This window comes from Hypanus sabinus, unplaced genomic scaffold (assembly GCF_030144855.1).
Source record: "Hypanus sabinus isolate sHypSab1 unplaced genomic scaffold, sHypSab1.hap1 scaffold_137, whole genome shotgun sequence".
NCBI lineage: Eukaryota > Metazoa > Chordata > Chondrichthyes > Myliobatiformes > Dasyatidae > Hypanus > Hypanus sabinus.
The window spans coordinates 667,744-693,344 of NW_026779441.1; the positions used below are offsets into that span (position 1 = coordinate 667,744).

Consider the following 25,601-nt stretch of genomic DNA (forward strand, 5'->3'; position numbering starts at 1 on the left):
TCCTATATGCAGTCACCTCTTCCCTCTCAACACCGCGTGCTCCACCGTGTTTATCCCCACTCCGATGCGCAGTCACCTCTTCCCTCTCAACACCGCGTGCTCCACCGTGTTTATCCCCACTCCGATGCGCAGTCACCTCTTCCCTCTCAAAACCGCGTGCTCCACCGTGTTTAAACCCATTCCGATGCGCAGGCACCTCTTCCCTCTCAACACCGCGTACTCCACCGTGTTTATCCCCATTCCGATGCGCAGTCACCTCTTCCCTCTCAACACCGCGTGCTCCACCGTGTTTATCCCCATTCTGATGTGCAGTCACCTCTTCCCTCTCAACACCGCGTGCTCCACCGTGTTTATCCATTCCGATGTGCAGTCACCTCTTCCCTCTCAACACCGCGTGCTCCACCGTGTTTATCCCCACTCCGATGCGCAGTCACCTCTTCCCTCTCATCACTGTCTGCTCCACCGTGTTTATCCCCATTCCGATGCGCAGTCACCTCTTCCCTCTCATCACCGCGTGCACCACCGTGTTTATCCCCATTCCGATGCGCAGTCACCTCTTCCCTCTCAACACCGCGTGCTCCACCGTGTTTATCCCCATTCCGATGCGCAGTCACCTCTTCCCACTCATCACCGCGTGCTCCACCGTGTTTATCCCCATTCCGATGTGCAGTCACCTCTTCCCTCTCATCACCGCGTGCTCCACCGTGTTTATCCCCATTCCGATGCGCAGTCACCTCTTCCCTCTCAAAACCGCGTGATCCACCGTGTTTAAACCCATTCCGATGCGCAGGCACCTCTTCCCTCTCAACACCGCGTACTCCACCGTGTTTATCCCCATTCCGATGTGCAGTCACCTCTTCCCTCCCATCACCGTCTGCTCCACCGTGTTTATCCCCACTCCGATGTGCAGTCACCTCTTCCCTCTCAACACGGCGTGCTCCACCGTGTTTATCCCCATTCCGATGTGCAGTCACCTCTTCCCTCTCAACACCGCGTGCTCCACCGTGTTTATCCCCATTCCGATGTGCAGTCACCTCTTCCCTCTCATCACCGCGTGCTCCACAGTGTTTATCCCCATTCCGATGTGCAATCACCTCTTCCCTCTCAACACCGCGTGCTCCACCGTGTTTATCCCCATTCCTATATGCAGTCACCTCTTCCCTCTCAACACCGCGTGCTCCACCGTGTTTATCCCCACTCCGATGCGCAGTCACCTCTTCCCTCTCAACACCGCGTGCTCCACCGTGTTTATCCCCATTCCGATGCGCAGTCACCTCTTCCCTCTCAACACCGCGTGCTCCACCGTGTTTATCCCCATTCCGATGCGCAGTCACCTCTTCCCTCTCAACACCGCGTGCTCCACCGTGTTTAACCCAATTCCGATGCGCAGTCACCTCTTCCCTCTCAACACCGCGTGCACCACCGTGTTTATCCCCATTCCGATGCGCAGTCACCTCTTCCCTCTCAACACCGCGTGCTCCACCGTGTTTATCCCCACTCCTATGCGCAGTCACCTCTTCCCTCTCAAAACCGCGTGATCCACCGTGTTTAAACCCATTCCTATGTGCAGTCACCTCTTCCCTCTCAACACCGCGTGCACCACCGTGTTTATCCCCATTCCGATGCGCAGTCACCTCTTCCCTCTCAACACCGCGTGCACCACCGTGTTTATCCCCATTCCGATGTGCAGTCACCTCTTCCCTCTCAACACCGCGTGCACCACTGTGTTTATCCCCATTCCGATGTGCAGTCAACTCTTCCCTCTCATCATCGCGTGCTCCACCGTGTTTATCCCCATTCCGATGCGCAGTCACCTCTTCCCTCTCAACACCGCGTGCTCCACCGTGTTTATCCCCATTCCGATGCGCAGTCACCTCTTCCCTCTCAACACCGCGTGCTCCACCGTGTTGATCCCCAGTCCGATGTGCAGTCAACTCTTCCCTCTCATCATCGCGTGCTCCACCGTGTTTATCCCCATTCCGATGCGCAGTCACCTCTTCCCTCTCATCACCGCATGCTCCACCGTGTTTATCCCCATTCTGATGTGCAGTCACCTCTTCCCTCTCAACACCGCGTGCTCCACCGTGTTTATCCCCATACCGATGCGCAGTCACCTCTTCCCTCTCATCACCGCGTGCTCCACCGTGTTTATCCCCATTCCGATGTGCAGTCACCTCTTCCCTCTGATCACCGCGTGCTCCACCGTGTTCATACCCACTCCGAGGTGCAGTCACCTCTTCCCTCTCAACACCGCATGCTCCACCGTGTTTATCCCCATTCCGATGTGCAGTCACCTCTTCCCTCTCATCACCGCGTGCTCCACAGTGTTTATCCCCATTCCGATGTGCAGTCACCTCTTCCCTCTCAACACCGCGTGCTCCACTGTGTTTATCCCCACTCCGATGTGCAGTCACCTCTTCCCTCTCAACACGGCGTGCTCCACCGTGATTATCCCCATTCCGATGCGCACTCACCTCTTCCCTCTCAACACCGCGTGCTCCACCGTGTTTATCCCCATTCCGATGCGCAGTCACCTCTTCCCTCTCATCACCGCGTGCTCCACCGTGTTTATCCCCATTCCGATGTGCAGTCACCTCTTCCCTCTCAACACCGCGTGCTCCACCGTGTTGATCCCCAGTCCGATGAGCAGTCACCTCTTCCCTCTCAACACCGCGTGCTCCACCGTGTTTATCCCCATTCCGATGCGCAGTCACCTCTTCCCTCTCAACACCGCGTGCTCCACCGTGTTTATCCCCATTCCGATGTGCAGTCACATCTTCCCTCTCATCACCGTCTGCTCCACCGTGTTTATCCCCATTCCGATGTGCACTCACCTCTTCCCTCTCATCACCGCGTGCTCCACCGTATTTATCCCCATTCCGATGCGCAGTTACCACTTCCCACTCAACACCGCGTGCTCCACCGTGTTTATCCCCATTCCGATGTGCAGTCACCTCTTCCCTCTCAACACCGCGTGCTCCACCGTGTTTATCCCCATTCCGATGCGCAGTCACCTCTTCCCTCTCAACAACGCGTGCTCCACCGTGTTTATCCCCATTCCGATGCGCACTCACCTCTTCCCTCTCAACACCGCGTGCTCCACCGTGTTTATCCCCAGTCCGATGTGCACTCACCTCTTCCCTCTCATCACCGCGTGCTCCACCGTGTTTATCCCCAGTCCGATGTGCACTCACCTCTTCCCTCCCATCACCGCGTGCTCCACCGTGTTTATCCCCATTCCGATGTGCAGTCACCTCTTCCCTTTCAACACCGCGTGCTCCACCGTGTTTATCCCCATTCCGATGTGCAGTCACCTCTTCCCTCTCATCACCGCGTGCTCCACCGTGTTTATCCCCATTCCTATATGCAGTCACCTCTTCCCTCTCAACACCGCGTGCTCCACCGTGTTTATCCCCATTCCGATGCGCAGTCACCTCTTCCCTCCCATCACCGTCTGCTCCACCGTGTTTATCCCCATTCCGATGTGCAGTCACCTCTTCCCTCTCAACACCGCGTGCTCCACCGTGTTTATCCCCATTCCGATGCGCAGTCACCTCTTCCCTCTCAACACCGCGTGCTCCACCGTGTTTATCCTCATTCCGATGCGCAGTCACCTCTTCCCTCTCAACACCGCGTGCTCCACCGTGTTTATCCCCATTCCGATGTGCAGTCACCTCTTCCCTCTCAACACCGCGTGCTCCACCGTCTTTATTGCCATTCCGATGTGCACTCACCTCTTCCCTCTCAACACCGCGTGCTCCACCGTGTTTATCCCCATTCCGATGTGCAGTCACCTCTTCCCTTTCAACACCGCGTGCTCCACCGTGTTTATCCCCATTCCGATGCGCAGTCACCTCTTCCCTCTCAACACCGCGTGCTCCACCGTGTTTATCCCCATTCCGATGCGCAGTCACCTCTTCCCTCTCAACACCGCGTGCTCCACCGTGTTTATCCCCACTCCGATGCGCAGTCACCTCTTCCCTCTCAACACCGCGTGCTCCACCGTGTTTATCCCCACTCCGATGCGCAGTCACCTCTTCCCTCTCAACACCGCGTGCTCCACCGTGTTTAACCCAATTCCGATGCGCAGTCACCTCTTCCCTCTCAACACCGCGTGCACCACCGTGTTTATCCCCATTCCGATGCGCAGTCACCTCTTCCCTCTCAACACCGCATGCTCCACCGTGTTTAACCCAATTCCGATGCGCAGTCACCTCTTCCCTCTCAAAACCGCGTGTTCCACCGTGTTTAACCCAATTCCGATGCGCAGTCACCTCTTCCCTCTCAAAACCGCGTGCTCCACCGTGTTTATCCCCACTCCTATGCGCAGTCACCTCTTCCCTCTCAAAACCGCGTGATCCACCGTGTTTATTCCGATTCCGATGCGCAGTCACCTCTTCCCTCTCAACACCGCGTGCTCCACCGTGTTTATCCCCATTCCGATGCGCAGTCACCTCTTCCCTCTCATCACCGCGTGCTCCACCGTGTTTATCCCCATTCCGATGTGCAGTCACCTCTTCCCTCTCAACACCGCGTGCTCCACCGTGTTTATCCCCATTCCGATGCGCAGTCACCTCTTCCCTCTCATCACCGCGTGCTCCACCGTGTTTATCCCCATTCCGATGCGCAGTCACCTCTTCCCTCTGATCACCGCGTGCTCCACCGTGTTCATACCCACTCCGAGGTGCAGTCACCTCTTCCCTCTCATCACCGCGTGCTCCACCGTGTTTATCCCCATTCCTATATGCAGTCACCTCTTCCCTCTCAACACTGCGTGCTCCACCGTGTTTATCCCCACTCCGATGCGCAGTCACCTCTTCCCTCTCAACACCGCGTGCTCCACCGTGTTTATCCCCATTCCGATGTGCAGTCACCTCTTCCCTCTCATCACCGCGTGCTCCACAGTGTTTATCCCCATTCCGATGTGCAGTCACCTCTTCCCTCTCAACACCGCGTGCTCCACCGTGTTTATCCCCACTCCGATGTGCAGTCACCTCTTCCCTCTCAACACGGCGTGCTCCACCGTGATTATCCCCATTCCGATGCGCACTCACCTCTTCCCTCTCAACACCGCGTGCTCCACCGTGTTTATCCCCAGTCCGATGTGCAGTCACATCTTCCCTCTCATCACCGTCTGCTCCACCGTGTTTATCCCCATTCCGATGCGCAGTCACCTCTTCCCTCTCATCACCGCGTGCTCCACCGTGTTTATCCCCATTCCGATGTGCAGTCACCTCTCCCCTCTCAACACCGCGTGCTCCACCGTGTTTATCCCCATTCCGATGCGCAGTCACCTCTTCCCTCTCAACACCGCGTTCTCCACCGTGTTTATCCCCATTCCGATGTGCAGTCACATCTTCCCTCTCATCACCGTCTGCTCCACCGTGTTTATCCCCATTCCGATGTGCACTCACCTCTTCCCTCTCATCACCGCGTGCTCCACCGTGTTTATCCCCATTCCGATGCGCAGTTACCACTTCCCTCTCAACACCGCGTGCTCCACCGTGTTTATCCCCATTCCGATGTGCAGTCACCTCTTCCCTCTCAACACCGCGTGCTCCACCGTGTTTATCCCCATTCCGATGCGCAGTCACCTCTTCCCTCTCAACAACGCGTGCTCCACCGTGTTTATCCCCATTCCGATGTGCAGTCACCTCTTCCCTCTCAACACGGCGTGCTCCACCGTGTTTATCCCCATTCCGATGCGCACTCACCTCTTCCCTCTCAACACCGCGTGCTCCACCGTGTTTATCCCCACTCCGATGCTCAGTCACCTCTTCCCTCTCAACACCGCGTGCTACACCGTGTTTATCCCCAGTCCGATGTGCACTCACCTCTTCCCTCTCATCACCGCGTGCTCCACCGTGTTTATCCCCATTCCGATGTGCAGTCACCTCTTCCCTCTCAACACCGCGTGCTCCACCGTGTTTATCCCCATTCCGATGCGCAGTCACCTCTTCCCTCTCAACACCGCGTGCTCCACCGTGTTTATCCCCATTCCGATGTGCAGTCACCTCTTCCCTCTCAACACCGCGTGCTCCACCGTGTTTATCCCCATTCCGATGTGCAGTCACCTCTTCCCTCTCAACACCGCGTGCTCCACTGTGTTTATCCCCACTCCGATGTGCAGTCACCTCTTCCCTCTCAACACGGCGTGCTCCACCGTGTTTATCCCCATTCCGATGCGCACTCACCTCTTCCCTCTCAACACCGCGTGCTCCACCGTGTTTATCCCCATTCCGATGCGCAGTCACCTCTTCCCTCTCATCACCGCGTGCTCCACCGTGTTTATCCCCATTCCGATGTGCAGTCACCTCTTCCCTCTCAACACCGCGTGCTCCACCGTGTTTATCCCCATTCCGATGTGCAGTCACCTCTTCCCTCTCAACACCGCGTGCTCCACTGTGTTTATCCCCACTCCGATGTGCAGTCACCTCTTCCCTCTCAACACGGCGTGCTCCACCGTGTTTATCCCCATTCCGATGCGCAGTCACCTCTTCCCTCTCATCACCGCGTGCTCCACCGTGTTTATCCCCATTCCGATGTGCAGTCACCTCTTCCCTCTGATCACCGCGTGCTCCACCGTGTTCATCCCCACTCCGAGGTGCAGTCACCTCTTCCCTCTCATCACAGCGTGCACCACCGTGTTTATCCCCATTCCTATATGCAGTCACCTCTTCCCTCTCAACACCGCGTGCTCCACCGTCTTTATCCCCTTTCCGATGTGCAGTCACCTCTTCCCTCTCAACACCGCGTGCTCCACCGTGTTTAACCCAATTCCGATGCGCAGTCACCTCCTCCCTCTCAACACCGCGTGCTCCACCGTGTTTATCCCCATTCCGATGTGCAGTCACCTCATCCCTCTCAACACCGCGTGCTCCACTGTGTTTATCCCCACTCCGATGTGCAGTCACCTCTTCTCTCTCAACACGGCGTGCTCCACCGTGTTTATCCCCACTCCGATGAGCAGTCAACTCTTCCCTCTCATCATCGCGTGTTCCACCGTGTTTATCCCCATTCCGATGCGCAGTCACCTCTTCCCTCTCATCACCGCGTGCTCCACCGTGTTTATCCCCATTCCGATGTGCAGTCACCTCTTCCCTCTCAACACCGCGTGCTCCACCGTGTTTAACCCAATTCCGATGCGCAGTCACCTCTTCCCTCTCATCACCGCGTGCTCCACCGTGTTTATCCCCATTCCGATGTGCAGTCACCTCTTCCCTCTCAACACCGCGTGCTCCACCGTGTTTATCCCCATTCCGATGCGCAGTCACCTCTTCCCTCTCAACACCGCGTGCTCCACCGTGTTTATCCCCAGTCCGATGTGCACTCACCTCTTCCCTCTCATCACCGCGTGCTCCACCGTGTTTATCCCCATTCCGATGTGCAGTCACCTCTTCCCTCTCAACACCGCGTGCTCCACCGTGTTTATCCTCATTCCGATGCGCAGTCACCTCTTCCCTCTCAACACCTCGTGCTCCACCGTGTTTATCCCCATTCCGATGTGCAGTCACCTCTTCCCTCCCAACACCGCGTGCTCCACCGTCTTTATTGCCATTCCGATGTGCACTCACCTCTTCCCTCTCAACACCGCGTGCTCCACCGTCTTTATTGCCATTCCGATGTGCACTCACCTCTTCCCTCTCAACACCGCGTGCTCCACCGTGTTTATCCCCATTCCGATGCGCAGTCACCTCTTCCCTCTCAACACCGCGTGCTCCACCGTGTTTATCCCCACTCCTATGCGCAGTCACCTCTTCCCTCTCAAAACCGCGTGATCCACCGTGTTTAAACCCATTCCGATGCGCAGGCACCTCTTCCCTCTCAACACCGCGTACTCCACCGTGTTTATCCCCATTCCGAAGCACAGTCACCTCTTCCCTCTCAACACCACGTGTTCCACCGTGTTTATCCCCACTCCGATGCGCAGTCACCTCTTCCCTCTCAACACCACGTGTTCCACTGTGTTTATCCCCATTCCGATGTGCAGTCACCTCTTCCCTCTCAACACCGCGTGCTCCACCGTGTTTATCCCCACTCCGATGTGCAGTCACCTCTTCCCTCTCATCACCGCGTGCTCCACCGTGTTTATCCCCATTCCGATGTGCAGTCACCTCTTCCCTCTCATCACCGCGTGCTCCACCGTGTTTATCCCCATTCCGATGTGCAGTCACCTCTTCCCTCTCAACACCGCGTGCTCCACCGTGTTTATCCCCATTCCGATGCGCAGTCACCTCTTCCCTCACATCACCGCGTGCTCCACCGTGTTTATCCCCATTCCGATGTGCAGTCACCTCTTCCCTCTCAACACCGCGTGCTCCACCGTGTTTATCCCCATTCCGATGCGCAGTCACCTCTTCCCTCTCATCACCGCGTGCTCCACCGTGTTTATCCCCATTCCGATGTGCAGTCACCTCTTCCCTCTCAACACCGCGTGCTCCACCGTGTTTATCCCCATTCCGATGTGCAGTCACCTCCTCCCTCTCATCACCGCGTGCTCCACCGTGTTTATCCCCATTCCGATGTGCAGTCACCTCTTCCCTCTGATCACCGCGTGCTCCACCGTGTTCATACCCACTCCGAGGTGCAGTCACCTCTTCCCTCTGATCACCGCGTGCTCCACCGTGTTCATACCCACTCCGAGGTGCAGTCACCTCTTCCCTCTCAACACCGCGTGCTCCACCGTGTTTATCCCCACTCCGATGCGCAGTCACCTCTTCCCTCTCAACACCGCGTGCTCCACCGTGTTTATCCCCATTCCGATGTGCAGTCAACTCTTCCCTCTCATCACCGCGTGCTCCACAGTGTTTATCCCCATTCCGATGTGCAGTCACCTCTTCCCTCTCAACACCGCGTGCTCCACTGTGTTTATCCCCACTCCGATGCGCAGTCACCTCTTCCCTCTCAACACGGCGTGCTCCACCGTGTTTAACCCAATTCCGATGTGCAGTCACCTCTTCCCTCTCAACACCGTCTGCTCCACCGTGTTTATCCCCATTCCGATGTGCACTCACCTCTTCCCTCTCATCACCGCGTGCTCCACCGTGTTTATCCCCATTCCGATGCGCAGTTACCACTTCCCTCTCAACACCGCGTGCTCCACCGTGTTTATCCCCATTCCGATGTGCAGTCACCTCTTCCCTCTCAACACCGCGTGCTCCACCGTGTTTTTCCCCATTCCGATGCGCAGTCACCTCTTCCCTCTCAACAACGCGTGCTCAACCGTGTTTATCCCCATTCCGATGTGCAGTCACCTCTTCCCTCTCAACACCGCGTGCTCCACTGTGTTTATCCCCACTCCGATGCGCAGTCACCTCTTCCCTCTCAACACGGCGTGCTCCACCGTGTTTATCCCCATTCCGATGCGCACTCACCTCTTCCCTCTCAACACCGCGTGCTCCACCGTGTTTATCCCCATTCCGATGCGCACTCACCTCTTCCCTCTCAACACCGCGTGCTCCACCGTGTTTATCCCCATTCCGATGCGCAGTCACCTCTTCCCTCTCAACACCGCGTGCTCCACCGTGTTTATCCCCATTCCGATGTGCAGTCACCTCTTCCCTCTCAACACCGCGTGCTCCACCGTGTTTATCCCCATTCCGATGTGCAGTCACCTCTTCCCTCTCAACACCGCGTGCTCCACTGTGTTTATCCCCACTCCGAGGTGCAGTCACCGCTTCCCTCTCATCACCGCGTGCTCCACCGTGTTTATCCCCATTCCTATATGCAGTCACCTCTTCCCTCTCAACACCGCGTGCTCCACCGTGTTTATCCCCATTCCGATGTGCAGTCACCTCTTCCCTCTCAACACCGCGTGCTCCACCGTCTTTATTGCCATTCCGATGTGCACTCACCTCTTCCCTCTCAACACCGCGTGCTCCACCGTGTTTATCCCCATTCCGATGTGCAGTCACCTCTTCCCTCTCAACACCGCGTGCTCCACCGTGTTTATCCCCATTCCTATATGCAGTCACCTCTTCCCTCTCAACACCGCGTGCTCCACCGTGTTTATCCCCACTCCGATGCGCAGTCACCTCTTCCCTCTCAACACCGCGTGCTCCACCGTGTTTATCCCCATTCCGATGCGCAGTCACCTCTTCCCTCTCAACACCGCGTGCTCCACCGTGTTTATCCCCATTCCGATGCGCAGTCACCTCTTCCCTCTCAACACCGCGTGCTCCACCGTGTTTATCCCCACTCCGATGCGCAATCACCTCTTCCCTCTCAACACCGCGTGCTCCACCGTGTTTAACCCAATTCCGATGCGCAGTCACCTCTTCCCTCTCATCACCGCGTTCTCCACCGTGTTTATCCCCATTCCGATGCGCAGTCACCTCTTCCCTCTCAACACCGCGTGTTCCACCGTGTTTATCCCCATTCCCATGCGCAGTCACCTCTTCCCTCTGAACACCGCGTGCTCCACCGTGTTTATCCCCATTCCGATGCGCAGTCACCTGTTCCCTCTCAACACCGCGTGCTCCACCGTGTTTATCCCCATTCTGATGCGCAGTCACCTCTTCCCTCTCAACACCGCGTGCTCCACAGTGTTTATCCCCATTCCGATGTGCAGTCACCTCTTCCCTCTCATCACCGAGTGCTCCACCGTGTTCATCCCCATTCCGATGCGCAGTCACCTCTTCCCTCTCAGCACCGCGTGCTCCACCGTGTTTATCCCCATTCCGATGTGCAGTCACCTCTTCCCTCTCATCACCGCGTGCTCCACCGTGTTTATCCCCATTCCGATGCGCAGTCACCTCTTTCCTCTCAACACCGCGTGCTCCACCGTGTTTATCCCCATTCCGATGTGCAGTCACATCTTCCCTCTCAACACCGCGTGCTCCACCGTGTTTATCCCCATTCCGATGCGCAGTCACCTCCTCCCTCTCAACACCGCGTGCTCCACCGTGTTTATCCCCATTCCGATGCGCAGTCACCTCTTCCCTCTCATCACCGCGTGCTCCACCGTGTTTATCCCCATTCCGATGTGCAGTCACCTCTTCCCTCTCATCACCGCGTGCGCCACCGTGTTTATCCCCATTTCGATGTGCAGTCACCTCTTCCCCCTCAACACCGCGTGCTCCACCGTGTTTATCCCCACTCCGATGTGCAGTCACCACTTCCCTCTCAACACCCCGTGCTCCACCGTGTTTATCCCCATTCCGATGCGCAGTCACCTCTTCCCTCTCAACACCGCGTGCTCCACCGTGTTTATCCCCACTCCGATGCGCAGTCACCTCTTCCCTCTCAACACCGCGTGCTCCACCGTGTTTATCCCCACTCCGATGCGCAGTCACCTCTTCCCTCTCAACACCGCGTGCTCCACCGAGTTTATCCCCATTCCGATGTGCAGTCACCTCTTCCCTCTCAACACCGCGTGCTCCACCGAGTTTATCCCCACTGCTATGTGCAGTCACCTCTTCCCTCTCAACACCGCGTGCTCCACCGTGTTTAACACCATTCCGATGTGCAGTCACCTCACCTCTTCCCTCTCATCACCGCGTGCTCCACCGTGTTTATTCCCATTCCGATGTGCAGTCACATCTTCCCTCTCAACACCGCGTGCTCCACCGTGTTTATCCCCATTCCGATGTGCAGTCACCTCTTCCCTCTCATCACCGCGTGCGCCACCGTGTTTATCCCCATTTCGAAGTGCAGTCACCTCTTCCCCCTCAACACCGCGTGCTCCACCGTGTTTATCCCCACTCCGATGTGCAGTCACCACTTCCCTCTCAACACCACGTGCTCCACCGTGTTTATCCCCAATCCGATGCGCAGTCACCTCTTCCCTCTCAACACCGCGTGCTCCACCGTGTTTATCCCCACTCCGATGCGCAGTCACCTCTTCCCTCTCAACACCGCGTGCTCCACCGTGTTTATCCCCACTCCGATGCGCAGTCACCTCTTCCCTCTCAACACCGCGTGCTCCACCGAGTTTATCCCCATTCCGATGTGCAGTCACCTCTTCCCTCTCAACACCGCGTGCTCCACCGAGTTTATCCCCACTGCTATGTGCAGTCACCTCTTCCCTCTCAACACCGCGTGCTCCACCGTGTTTAACACCATTCCGATGTGCAGTCACCTCACCTCTTCCCTCTCATCACCGCGTGCTCCACCGTGTTTATTCCCATTCCGATGCGCAGTCAGCTCTTCCCTCTCAACACCGCATGGTCCACTGTATTTATCCCCACTCCAATGTGCAGTCACCACTTCCCTCTCAACACCGGGTGCTCAACCGTGTTTATCCCCACTCCGATGTGCAGTCACCTCTTCCCTCTCATCACCGCGTGCTCCACCGTGTTTATCCCCATTCCGATGTGCAGTCACCTCCTCCCTCTCAACACCGCGTGCTCCACTGTGTTTATCCCCGCTCCGATGTGCAGTCACCTCTTCCCTCTCATCACCACGTGCTCCACCGTGTTTATCCCCATTCCGATGTGCAGTCACCTCTTCCCTCTCAACACCGCGTTCTCCATCGTGTTTATCCCCATTCCGATGCGCAGTCACCTCTTCCCTCTCAACACCGTGTGCTCCACCGTGTTTATCCCCATTCCGATGCGCAGTCACCTCTTCCCTCTCAACACCGCGTTCTCCACCGTGTTTATCCCCATTCCGATGTGCTGTCACCTCTTCCCTCTCATCACCGCGTAGTCCACCGTGTTTATCCCCATTCCGATGCGCAGTCACCTCTTCCCTCTCATCACCGCGTGCTCCACCGTGATCATCCCCATTCCGATGTGCAGTCTCCTCTTCCCTCTCAACACCGAGTGCTCCACCGTCTTCATTCCCATTCCGATGCGCAGTCACCTCTTCCCTCTCAACACCGCGTGCTCCACTGTGTTTATCCCCACTCCGATGTGCAGTCACCACGTCCCTCTCATCACCACGTGCTCCACCGTGTTTATCCCCATTCCGATGCGCAGTCACCTCTTCCCTCTCAACACCGCGTGTTCCACCGTGTTTATCCCCATTCCGATGCGCAGTCACCTCTTCCCTCTCAACACCGAGTGCTCCACCGTGTTCATTCCCATTCCGATGCGCAGTCACCTCTTCCCTCGCAACACCGCGTGCTCCACTGTGTTTATCCCCACTCCGATGTGCAGTCACCTCTTCCCTCTCAACACCGCGTGCTCCACCGTGTTTATCCCCATTCCGATGCGCAGTCACCTCTTCCCTCTCAACACCGCGTGCTCCACCGTGTTTATCCCCATTCCGATGTGCAGTCACCTCTTCCCTCTCAACACCGCGTGCTCCACCGTGTTTATCCCCATTCCGATGTGCAGTCACCTCTTCCCACTCAACACCGCGTGCTCCACCGTGTTGATCCCCATTCCGATGTGCAGTCACCTCTTCCCTCTCAACACCGCGTGCTCCACCGTGTTTATCCCCATTCCGATGTGCAGTCACCTCTTCCCTCTCAACACCGCGTGCTCCACCGTGTTTATCCCCATTCCGATGCGCAGTCACCTCTTCCCTCTCATCACCGCATGCTCCACCGTCTTTATCCCCACTCCGATGCGCAGTCACCTCTTCCCTCTCAACACCGCGTGCTCCACCTTGTTTATCCCCATTCCGATGCGCACTCACCTCTTCCCTCTCAACACCGCGTGCTCCACCGTGTTTATCCCCATTCCGATGCGCAGTCACCTCTTTCCTCTCAACACCGCGTGCTCCACTGTGTTTATCCCCATTCCGATGTGCAGTCACCTCTTCCCTCTCAACCCCGCGTGCTCCACCGTGTTTATCCCCATTCCGATGTGCAGTCACCTCTTCCCTCTCAACACCGCGTGCTCCACTGTGTTTATCCCCACTCCGATGTGCAGTCACCTCTTCCCTCTCATCACCGCGTGGCTGCCGGTGCCCGTAGCCAGTTGGACCAAGTTATTATCCACCCAGGCGGAGATGGGTGGTCCGTGTTGGGGAGGATACTGGGACGGATGAGAGAGACCCCATGTCCACCAACACACGGCATCTGATGTCCTCCATCACACTGTCCACGTATAAGCCTTGCTCTTCACCCACCCGGATAGGTGACAACGGAGGGGTTCTGCTGGAGGATTTGTGCGGTGTCGACCGCTCGGGGATTCCCGATTGCAGCGCTGGGCTGTGGCGTGGTGCCGGTGTGGTGCAGACCTGGGCCGGATGTCCTGCCTCACTGCACCGGTAGCAGAGATCGATTTGTGGCCTTTGGCAGGGTCGGCATGGCGCTGATCGGGCCTGTCTCACGGGCTCCTCCACGTCAGTTTCCTTCTCCACCTCGGTGACAGGAGCCCGGGCTCGCAGCATGTGGGGCAATGCTGGACCACTTTGAGGGGCTAAAATTGCTTCTGCCCTCTCCGTCAGTGCCAGCACCTCAGTCAGCGACGGTGGTGAGTCAGGTGAACGTGCTGCCGAAGGCACTCTGGTGTCAGCCCCTTTACAAAGACGTGGAGGGCAAGTTCTTCCTGGGCTGCGGGAGGGAACTGGGGGTAGCCATGCCCAGCACAGTGGGTATGATCAGGCGTTCTGCCGTCCAGTGCCGTCTGCTGCAGAGTTCTTCCCTCATTGCTTCCTCCTGTTGCCTCCACTCGAAACACAGCTCCAGTGCGCTATGAGGGCCCTGTAGTCTCACTGTTAGCCTGGCGCTCGGTCGAGGAGGGCCCATGGTATCCCCCTCCCTCCAGTTCCAGGGCACAGAAAACCGCTGTCTCTGTGGGGCTCCACACATTGAGCCATGTGGCAAGTTTGACTTGCCCCAGGAAAGGCTCCAGGCGGCAGGTACCGTCGTATCCGGGGAGCTTCAGTGTGGACCTTGTGGAGGTAATCGTTGAAGCCCGCATTAGATGGTCAAGATGGTGTCTGGGTGTGTTGTACGATAGATGGTCAAGCTGGTGCCTGGCTGAGCTCTCCATCAACATCATGCCTCCGGTTTAGTTGTTTTTATAAGTTTGTAGGGATGGTATTGGGGACAGAGTGGGAAGTTAGTCATCAGGTTCGAGTTTAGGGAGAGGAATGTGGAGAAGAGGGCTTTTGAAGATGTCCTCGATGGTGGGGAGGCCAGTGACCATGATGGAGATGGTTGAGTTTACAACCCTCAGTAGTTTTTTTCAATCCTGTGCTTTGGTATCTCCATATCAGTCAGTGATGCAACCAGTTACAATGATCTCCACAGTACATCTATAGAAATCCGCTGTGTCTTCAGTTATAATTTATTATTATAAACTGATTATTACTAGATCTTTAAAACACATTATTAGAATATTAGAATTACTATGGCAAGAAGTACAGACAGACTCTGTTTACCCTTCTTGCTGCCTCAGTAAAGCACCCAGCATAATCAAATACCCCACCCCAGACATTCTCTCATCTCCCCTCCCATCGGGCAGTAGATACAAAAGTCTGAAAGCACGTACCACCAGGCTCAAGGACAGCTTCTACCCCCACTGTCATCAGACTCTTGAACGGACATCTTGTACGATAAGAGGATCTGTCCTGGGACCAGTATGTAAGTGTCATTACAAAGAAGGCATGGCAGCTCCTCGACTTTCTGAGAAGTTTGAACAGATTCAGTCTGTCACCTAAAGCTTTGACCAACTTCTATAGATGTGTGGTGGAGACTATTTCTGACTGGTTGCATGACAGCCTGGTATGGAAACACCAATGCCCAAGATCAGAACAGTAGTGGATGCAGCCCAGTCCATCACAGGAAAAGCCCTCCCCACCATTTTTAATCCGGCCTGCAGAACTTTATGAAATTATATTAATAAACCTTGTTAACGTTTTTTCCCCACATTTCTTGCATTTTCCCAATAGATGACGCACTCTATAAACATTTTCCTTTGTTGAGGTGCAGCGTATTACTCCACATTTGCGCTTTACTATTTGTTCGGCTCGACCTATTTGTGTGAACAGGCGTTCAGCGTCATGAACATCATCAAAGCCAGCCACAGATCCAAGTTAACTGACCAACACCTCAGATCCATCCTGAGAATCGCCACAACAAAACTAAATCCAGACTTTGATGCGCTGGCTAAAAAGAGAGACCAACAACACTGTTCCCACTGAAATTAAAAATAAGTTTCTTCGTTGTGTTATGTAAAAAATGCATTTGAAAATATTTTTTTCAATAAGCCTTACATGTTACATGTCATTTCTGTTAAGTGATGGACATGAGTAGTGCGCAGGTGCTCGTACGTTCTCAAAATAAAAAATGCGCTCCAGATCAAATAACACGCTCCACATACTGGCACGCTGTCACTGTTCTGTCCTTGTGCTGGTCGTTGTTGAGTTTTGGCACAGGGGACAATTGAATAAGAGGGAGCAGGACAAGTAGACCTGCATCTCCTACCGTTTTCGAAATAAAGACAGTCAGGAGGAGAGTGATGATGATAATATCTTGAAGGATAACAGAATTTTCAGTGCTTTAAAATAATAACTGTTACTATTAAAAAAGCTGTATTTTATTCATTTAATTTTCAGTGTTTTAAAAGTCATTTCAATAAATAGCTAAATACCATGGGACTTCAAAGACAGATATTTTGTTGTATGCATTTGTTCATTTTCAATTGAAATTAAAGCACATGTTTTCTACATATCCCATGATATTTTATTTTCTTTTATGAGGTGTATTACCAAAACACTCCGTCCATCTGCTCCTGGTCTGGCCCCCCTGTCAAATTTTAGAACCCTTTGTGGCCCACAAGTCAAAAAGTTTGCCCACCGCTGGTCTAGCGCGTTCTCCGGAAAGGAGCTTCAAATCCACCCAGATGAAAACAAGACCAAAAACTAAAGCTGCAAGACCTGCACAAAACCACATAATTACAACTTATAGTTATAACACTGCAAACAATAGCATAATTGATAAAAAAAACAGACTATGGGCACAGTAAAGTAGTCCAAGATGTTAAAGGACTGTAAGTTCAAAAGAGATCACCACACAGTTTCCACAAGTCCCCAGGGTCCCGACAGACTTGCCATCCCACGCCGGCAGCAGAAGGGAATACCCCCGCTACGGACTGCCAGGGCGCCGCCCGACTCAGCCTCGCAGACGCAGCACAGAATGAAAGTGACCTGAGTCCATCGAAAGGACTCCGAGTCCGTCGAACCTCTGAGCCGACGACCATCCCCTCCGCCACAGCTTCTCCAAGCACCATCCTCTGCTGAGCGCACTATGATGCCCCTGCCAATGGCCATTGGTAACGCGACCCCGAGGACTGGGGGCCTGTTCTTCCCAGCAGAGTCCTGGACCTCACAACAGCAGCAGCAACGAAGAAGGTCTTCCTGAAATTTCCCGATGTTTCTCCGTGCTTCCATGTTCGTTTTCAATCGATTATGGTTGCGCACGGCACCCCACTTCACAAGTAACAGATAATCAGTTCCGGAGTGGCCGCCGCAAGCTGCATCGCGCCGCCATCTTGGATGAATAAATAACAAAATTATTGGTGCCTCGGGGTTGCTGAGGGTGGAAGTGCAGATGGGGGTTGTGATTGGCAGAGAAAGAGGATGGGGAACGTGAGCTGCACATTAACACTGAACATCGTTCTGTCCCTCAGTCACAGACTCCACACTCGGTGATCCGTGTGTAACCCACACCGTCCTGGATCAGCCCTGGAGGAGCACGAATTGTTCCAACACTGAGTGTACCGATGGACAATGGATGGGTGATGGAAATCTTGCAGTGGGATGGTACAGATTTAACAGGTAAAGTGAGGAGATAATCACTGAGAAACTGGACACAGAAGGGGAATGTAAACAGGGGAACAAGGGGTGTGGGAATGGGAAATGCAGGGAGACTGGGATCATCAGTGACTACACTGAGATGTGGAGTAAATACAGGTAGAGGGAAGATCCCACATTCTCGGGGTCGAGACAAGGGGGAGGTACAACAGAGAGGGAATTCCCAGGATTGGGGGGTTATTGACCAGAGACAGGGTACGGACAGGGTGAGTGTAATTTCCCATGTCTCTCTGAGCGAATAAACTCCCTCAGATCAGGGACTGACTCTCTGATTGTTGTTTCAGTTCTGGAGGATGGAAGATTCCAGAGACGGTCATTCCACAGGATCACTGCTCCGGGCAGTACCCAGGCTGGTTAAACGGTAGGGTCAGAGTTTATATCAGTGGGGCTCAGTTATTTTTTGTAAGTCTCAGAATATCAACTTGAATTTCGGCAGAGGGCCCGAGCACGGCTGCGGAAAGCTATCTTCCTGAGCCGTCTCCCCACAGTCGCTGAGACCGCTCTACGGTCCTGTATCGTCATGGAGTCCGGTGGAGGAGTGACAACTTCCTGGAGTTGGGTTACAGAACTGATCTGTCCACTGACCCCATTCTGGATACGACCCGGAGGAATTTCAACGACCCCAGACTCTTTCAGTGGTGGGGCAATCTCCAGGGAATTGGGGGAGTCTGCAGACATCATCGTTCACCAATTAGTGGGATAAATTAATGGTTGCCATGGTAACGTAGCAGTTAGCGCGTCGCTATTACAGCTCGGTGTGTCGGGAGTTCAGAGTTCAATTCCTGTGTCATCTGTAAGGAGTCTCTTTCCGTCCTCCCCATGGAATGCATGGGTTTTCCCCGGGTTCTCCGGTTTCCTCCCACTCTCCAAAGACGTACCGGGTGGGTTCATTGGTCACTGTAAATTGTCCCACGATGACGATCGGCTTTCTCGGGATTGTCGAGGGTTGCAGAGTCAGTGTGGCCCAAAGGGTCAGAAGGTCCTACTCCGTGTTTTATTGCCAAATAGATAAATAAATAAAACAGATTTAAAATTTTGTTGAATGTCAGGAAACAGGAATAATCCTGGAAACGACAGTGTGGAACGAGCTGCCTGAGCAAGTGGTGGATGCCATTTCGATTTCAATGTTTAAGAGAAGTTTGGTTGGTACACGGATGGGAGAGATGGACGGCTGTGGTCCGGGTGCAGGTTGATGGGACAAGGCAGTTTAAATGGTTCAGCATGGACTGGATGGCCGAAGGGCCTGTTTCCGTGCCGTAGCTTTCTGTGACTCTCTGACCAGTAAGTCTCACGTCAGTGGTAGGGAAGGCAGTGGAGAGGATTCTTATGGATGGGACTTCTGAGCATTGGGAAGACCGTGGGTGAATGAGGGACAGTCACAAATGACACCCTTGTAGTCTTGCGCAAAGCACTACGAAAGGAACACACAGAGGCAGAGAGAGCTGAACTCAGAATGACTCTACTGATTCAAATCTCCCCTCCCATGGGCCCCTGTGACGTGACGTCAGACCGTACACGGAAAGTCCACTCCGAGCGGGCCGGAAGCCTGCCTGCGGCACCTGATGGTGGTTTGAGTCCCGTGTGTCTGGACCGCCACACCCTCCCCCCCCCCCAAGAAACATCCATCAGCGGAGTGGGGCCCCCAGTCTGTGTGGCTTGCCTGGGTGGCCTGCCCGGCCTCACCGGCGCTGTGTGGGTATCCTCACTGGTTGCTCAATGTCCAAGTGCACCGGTTTGAGGCGGTCCACTGTAAAAGTCTCTTCCCGGCCACCCACCTCCACGACACACGTGGATCAGTTGTGCCAGATCAACTTGAAGGATCCCTCGTACGGCCACTGTAGAGGTGTCCTGTGCATGCCCCTGTGAATAAAAACATACTCACAGTCTCGGAGGTCTTTGGGGGTGAAGGATGGCGTGAGACCATGTCTGGAGGTCGGGACCGGTGCCAGGGTCCCTACCTTCTCCAGCAATCTCGTGAGCACTGCTGCTGTGTTTCGTCCGAACCTCGGGCCTCAGGTACGAACTCGCCCGGGACCGTCAGGGTGGCGCCATAGACCAATTCCACCGAGGAGGTGCCCAGGTCCTCCTTGGGGGCTGTGCAGAGCCCATTAGGACCCAGGGAAGCCTGTCTGTCCAGTTGGGGCCCCTGAGATGCACCATCAGGGCCGACGAGATGCCGGTGGAATCGCTCTACCAAACCGTTGGACTGGGAATGGTACGCTGTGGTGTGATGCAGCTGGGTGCCCAGGAGCTGCGCCAGTGCTGTCCACAAACCAGACATGAACTGCGCCCCTCGGTCGGAGGTGATGTCGGTTGGGAGGCCGAACCTGGCGATCCTGTTTGCAATGAGCGTCCTGATGCAGGACTCAGTGGACGTGTCTGCGAGCGGTACGGCTTCCGGCCATCTGGTGAACCTGTCTACCATGGTAAAGATGTACCTGGTGCCCCGGGAGACTGGCAGGGGGCCGACGATGTCCACGCGGATGTGTTGGAACCTCCTGTGCATCAGCTGGAACCGCTGGATGGGGAGCCTTCACGTGCCGCTGGACTTTGGCGGTCTGGCAGTGTGCACGGGTCCTGGCCCAGTGTCCGACCTGATGGTGCAAACCGTGCCCGATGAATCTGTCCGCTACCAGCTTGATGGATGCCCCGATGGACGGGTGGGCCAGGTCGTGCAGCGTGTCGAACACCTGGCGCCTCCATGTCGCTGGTTCCATGGGTCAGGGTTTTCCGGTAGAAAAGTCGCACAGGAGTCGATCCGCTACCGGGCCGATGGAGACTGGGCCGGTTCCTCCAACTGGAACCCCAAAACCGCAGTGCGGTAAGCCGGGATCTCGGTGTCCGACAGTTGTGCTTCCGTCAATGCTGCATAGTCTATTCCTGAGGACGATATGCCTACTGAGTGGAGGCAGAGGGGAGACAGTGTGTCGGTGACGATGTTGTGCTTCCGTCAATACTGCGTAGTCTATTCCTGAGGATGATACGCCTACTGAGTGGAGGCAGAGGGGAGACAGTGTGTCGGTGACGATGTTGTGCTTCCGTCAATGCTGCGTAGTCTATTCCTGAGGATGATATGCCTACTGAGTGGAGGCAGAGGGGAGAGAGTGTGTCGGCGACGACTTTGTTCTTCCCTGCGATGTGGCGGACGTCTGTGGTGAATTCTGAAATAAAGGACAGGTGCCTCTGCTGACGAGCCGACCATTGGTCCGATACCTTGGCCAGTGCGAAGGCGAGGGGCTTGTGGTCCGTATACACGGTGAACTCCCTTCCCTCGAGGAAATGCCGGATAGCCAGGTAGAGCACTAGCAACTCTCTGTCGAAGGCGCTGTACTTCGCCTCTGGTGGCCGTAGGTGCCGGCTGAAGAAAGCGAGTGGTCACCACTGGTCCTCGACGAGCTGCTCCAGGACTCCACCGACTGCCGTGTCGGAAGCGTCGACTGTGAGTGCCGTGGGTACATCGACTCTCGGGTCCACTAGGAGGGCGACCTTCGCCACCGCCTCCTTGGCCTGCTCGAACACCTCCGTGGACTCCGCGTCCCATGCCACTTCTTTGGCATTGCCAGCCATCAGGTGGAACAAGGGTCTCATGATGTGGGCCACCGCCGACACGAACCGATGATAAAAGTTGACCATCTACGAACTCCTGCAGGCCCTTGACCGTGCTGGGCTTGGGGAACTGGCGGATGGCCTCGACCTTGTCCGGTAGGGGAACTGCGCCATGTCGGTTGACTCTGTCGCCAAAGAAGTCAATCTCCGTCAGCCTGAACTGGCACCTCGCTGGATTGCTTGCCAGTCCGTGGTCACTCAGGCATTGACAGAGCTGGTGCAAATGTCCCACGTACTCTTGGTGCAAACTGCTGACCACCAGGATATTGTCCAAGTAAATGAAAGCAAAATCCAGGCCGCGTCCCACCGAGTCCATGAGCCTTTGGAAAGTTTGGGCTGCATTCTTGAGACCGAAAGGCATCCTCAGGAATTCGGACAAGCCGAACGAGGTGATGTTGGCTGTCTTGGACACGCCGTCGGGGTGTACTGGGATCTGATGGTATCAACTGACCAGGTCGATTTTCGAGAAGATGGTCGCTCCATGCAGGTTCGCTGTGAAGTCCTGGATGTGGGGTACCGGCTATCTATCAGCGGTTGTGGCATCGTTGAGCTTTCTGTAGTCTCCACTGGGCATCCAGCCTCCTGCGGACTTGGGCACCATGGGGATGTCCACGGGCTGTCTGAGCGGCGTACGATTCCCATCACTCCCATCTTACGGAACTCCTCCTTGGCAATGTGGAGCTTGTCGGGTGGGAGCCTGCGAGCTCGGGTATGCAGTGGTGGTCCTTGCGTGGGGATGTGGTGCTGCACGTCGTGCTTGGGGTCGGCCGTGGAGAATTGCGGGGTGACTGTGAAGGGAAATTCCGCCAACACCCTGGCGAATTCGTTACCCGAGAGGGTCACGGAATCCAGGTGGAGGGCCGGTAGCTTGGCTTCTCCGAGCTGGAAAGTCTGGAACATCTCGGCGTGGACTAAATGCCGGCCTTTCAAGTTGACCAGGAGGCAGTTGGCGCGTAGGAAATCTGCCCCTAGTAGTGGCTGTGACACCGCTGCCATCATGAAAGTCGAAGTGAAACGGCTGGACCCGAAATGCAGTGAGATAGTTTGCAGGCTGTACGTCCAAATACTGGTGGGTTCGGGGCCTGGGACCGCGTTACGAGTGTCTGTGTTCGAGGGGGGCAGTACGCTGACTTCGGCCCCGGTGTCCACCAGGAAGCGCCATCCGGAGTGTCGGTTCCAGAGGTACAGGAGGCTGTCTCGGTGGCCAGCCATCGTAGCCATTAGTGACGGCTGACCCCGACGTTTCCCGGAAAAGCACATGGTGGACGGCAGCGGCGCGCGCCTGAGCCCCATCTTTGGTGACAGAAACCCTTAAACCTTCAACAACTGACCCCATTTTTCTTTTATGGAAAAATAAAGGAATTCATTCTTTTACAGATTTATTTTGTGATGGCCGATTGATGACTTTTGAGGAGTTAATAAATTTTCTCTCGCTCATTCACATTTTTTGCAATATTTTCAGGTTAGACATTTTTTACAACAATATTTACCCAAGTTTCCATATTTACAAGAATCTGATTTGTTGGATACCATTTTGAAATTGAATCCCGTAGTGAATAGTTTCATTCGCAGAATTTATGATTTATTTTTGTTACAAAAAGAGAACCTATCACTAAAGATTAAACAAAATTGGGAGAGAGAACTTACTATGACCTTTGTTAATGAAGATTGGCTTTGAGTTTTGAAAAACGTAAATTCTTCTTCTGTATGTGCCAACCACTATTTAATTCAATTTAAAATTGTTCACCATTATTACTTAACAAAGGAGAGACTATCTAAAATATTTCCTAGTATAGATAACTATTGTGATAGATGTAAAATTGAAGTAGCTGCTTTGTCACATATGTTCTGGTCATTTTCTTCATTAAAGTCATTTTGGAAATCTTTATTTGCTACAATGTCTAAAGCTTTGAAAATTAATTTACAACCTAATACATTGACTGTTCTATTTGGAATAGTTCTGCATCATATTCTGGGTATCCCATCTTCAGATCAACATGTAATTGCATTTGTTACACTGCTGGCAAGAAGAGCTATTTTATTAAAATGGAAAGATATTTCTTCCCCTACGTTAATTGAATGGTTTTTTCAAGTGACATTATGTCTCAGTTTGGAAAAAATTAGTAGAACTTTTGATCCTCAATTTGATTTTGAGAGAAGATGGGGTTCTTTTGCCAAATATTATAATTTAATTTGAATTAAGTTATATGGTTTCCCTCCAATTTTATTTTATTTTATAAATATGAAATGATGGTTGATGAATCTTTTTTTTTAATATATTTAGATCATGGTCGAACATATTGCTCCAGAGCGTTGATTCCTAATGGGCTGTTTTCTTAGTTACATGTTTTTTTCCTTTTTTCTATATATAAACAATCTTTTTTCCATTTGTATATTTCAAGATCAGTTTTTTTTCTTCTCTTCAGCTGTATTAATTGTATACATATTAGTCTGTTAAAGTTTTGATTCATTTTATAGCTGTTGATGATTACATACCAATAAAAAGATTCTAAAAATGAAGAATGAAATGAAACACCATTATTCCGAACTTCCATCTTTTCCCCCCGTGGGTCTCGACGGCTTCGGTTGCAGGGCCTGGGCTTTGGGGTGTGTGATCGTGGCTAGGCCAATGGAGGCTGCACCACGCTGCTTGCTCTGCCAAAGGACGTCTGCTTTAGCCGCGACACTGAGTGGGTCGCTGAAATCCTCACTCGCGAGGAGGAGGCGAATGTTCTCTGACATTTGCTCGAGGAACAACTGTTCAAATAAAAGGCACGGCTTATGGCCGTCCATGAGCGCCAGCGTATCGTTCATGAGCTCGGATGGCGTGCGGTCGCCCAGGCCGTCCATGTGTAGGAGCCGTGCGGCCCGTTTGCGGCGTGACAGTCCGAAGGTACGGATCAGGAGCACTTTAAGCTTAGTGTACCTGGTCTCCATTGGTGGCTAGCGTAGGAAGTCGATGATCCGGCCTTCCGTCTCCTGGTCGAGCGTGCTGATCACGTAGTAATACCACGTGGCGTCGGCTGTAATGTCTCTGATATTGAACTGGCCCTCAGCCTGCTTGAACGGAACGTGGGGCTGAGTGGCCCAGAAACTCGTAGGAAGTCGATGATCCGGCCTGCCGTCTCCTGGTCGAGCGTGCTGATCACGTAGTAATACCACGTGGCGTCGGCTGTAATGTCTCTGATGTTGAACTGGGCCTCAGCCCGCTCGAACCAAACCTGGGGCTGAGTGGCCCAGAAAGTCGGGAGCCTCAGAGAGACCGCGCTGTGCGAGTTGAGCAAACTCATGGCTGGCTGCAGAGTCGCCGGTTCCAGATGCCGTCTGGAACGTCGGGGTCACCAATGTAGTCGCGCGCAAAGCGCTACGAAAGGAACACACGGAGGCAGAGAGAGCTGAACTCGGAATGACTTTACTGATTCAAACTCATGCGCTTAAATCCCCCCTCCCTTGGGTCTCTGCCACCAGCGGGTCTGCCCCGATCGGGCGGTCTGCCTACCTGCGGCTCCCGATGGCCGTTTGAGTCCCGAGTGTGCGGACCCCCACACCCTCACAAATCAAAAAACCTCTCAACCTCCACTTTACATTTATAAATGACGTGACCTCCACAGCCGTTTGTGGCAATGAATTCCTCAGATTCACCACCTTCTGGCTAAAGAAATTCTCCCTTATCTCTGTTCTAAAGGGAGTCTCTTGTGTTGTGAGGCTCTGCCCTCTGGTCCCAGACTCCCCCACTATAGGAAACATCCTCTCCATGTCCACCCTATCCAGGCCTTCCAATATTCGATATTCCCCCAGACGTTTGACAAGGTCCCTCATGGGGGGCTCATTCAGAAGATGAAGGTGCTGCTGCGGGGAGGGTGGGGTGGAGAGGGAGAGGGCAGCAGCTCAGTGCTGACTGAGGCCGGACCGGACCGTGGGTTGTGAACCATTGATTTACAGTGGGTCCTGATTCACATTCCCCGCTGTACTGTGGGACCGGGTACATTTTACAGTGTTTATAAATCTCATTCCAGGTCCCCATCCCAACGTGGGAGAGGGGGAGGTGACCAGGACCGTCTGCTTCACTGTGAGTGAAAACACCTGTTACTGGAGCCGGGAGATCAGGGTGAAAAACTGCTCCGGTTACTTTGTGTATCGGCTGGGGCCGACAACCGGGAGTAACGCTGTGTACTGTACAGGTAGGTCACCGTTCCCCAGTGACACTGCAGTGTGGTAGTTGTGGGGAAATTCTGGGACGTCCTGAGTCACCAACACACACCACGGGCTGAGTTTTCCAGTCG

General features: G+C 54.2%; 1 protein-coding gene across 10 annotated transcripts in view; it reads left to right on the top strand.

Moving 5' to 3' along the window:
• Positions 1–25,601, top strand: part of LOC132386895 (uncharacterized) — a 154,586-nt gene that overhangs the window by 106,669 nt on the left and 22,316 nt on the right. For all 10 annotated transcript variants that reach the window (XM_059959246.1, XM_059959248.1, XM_059959250.1 and 7 more), the window contains 3 exons: positions 17,529–17,676; positions 17,997–18,073; positions 25,335–25,499. In XM_059959246.1, the coding sequence (XP_059815229.1) occupies positions 17,529–17,676; positions 17,997–18,073; positions 25,335–25,499 (390 nt within the window). The remainder of the gene's footprint in view (positions 1–17,528; positions 17,677–17,996; positions 18,074–25,334; positions 25,500–25,601) is intronic.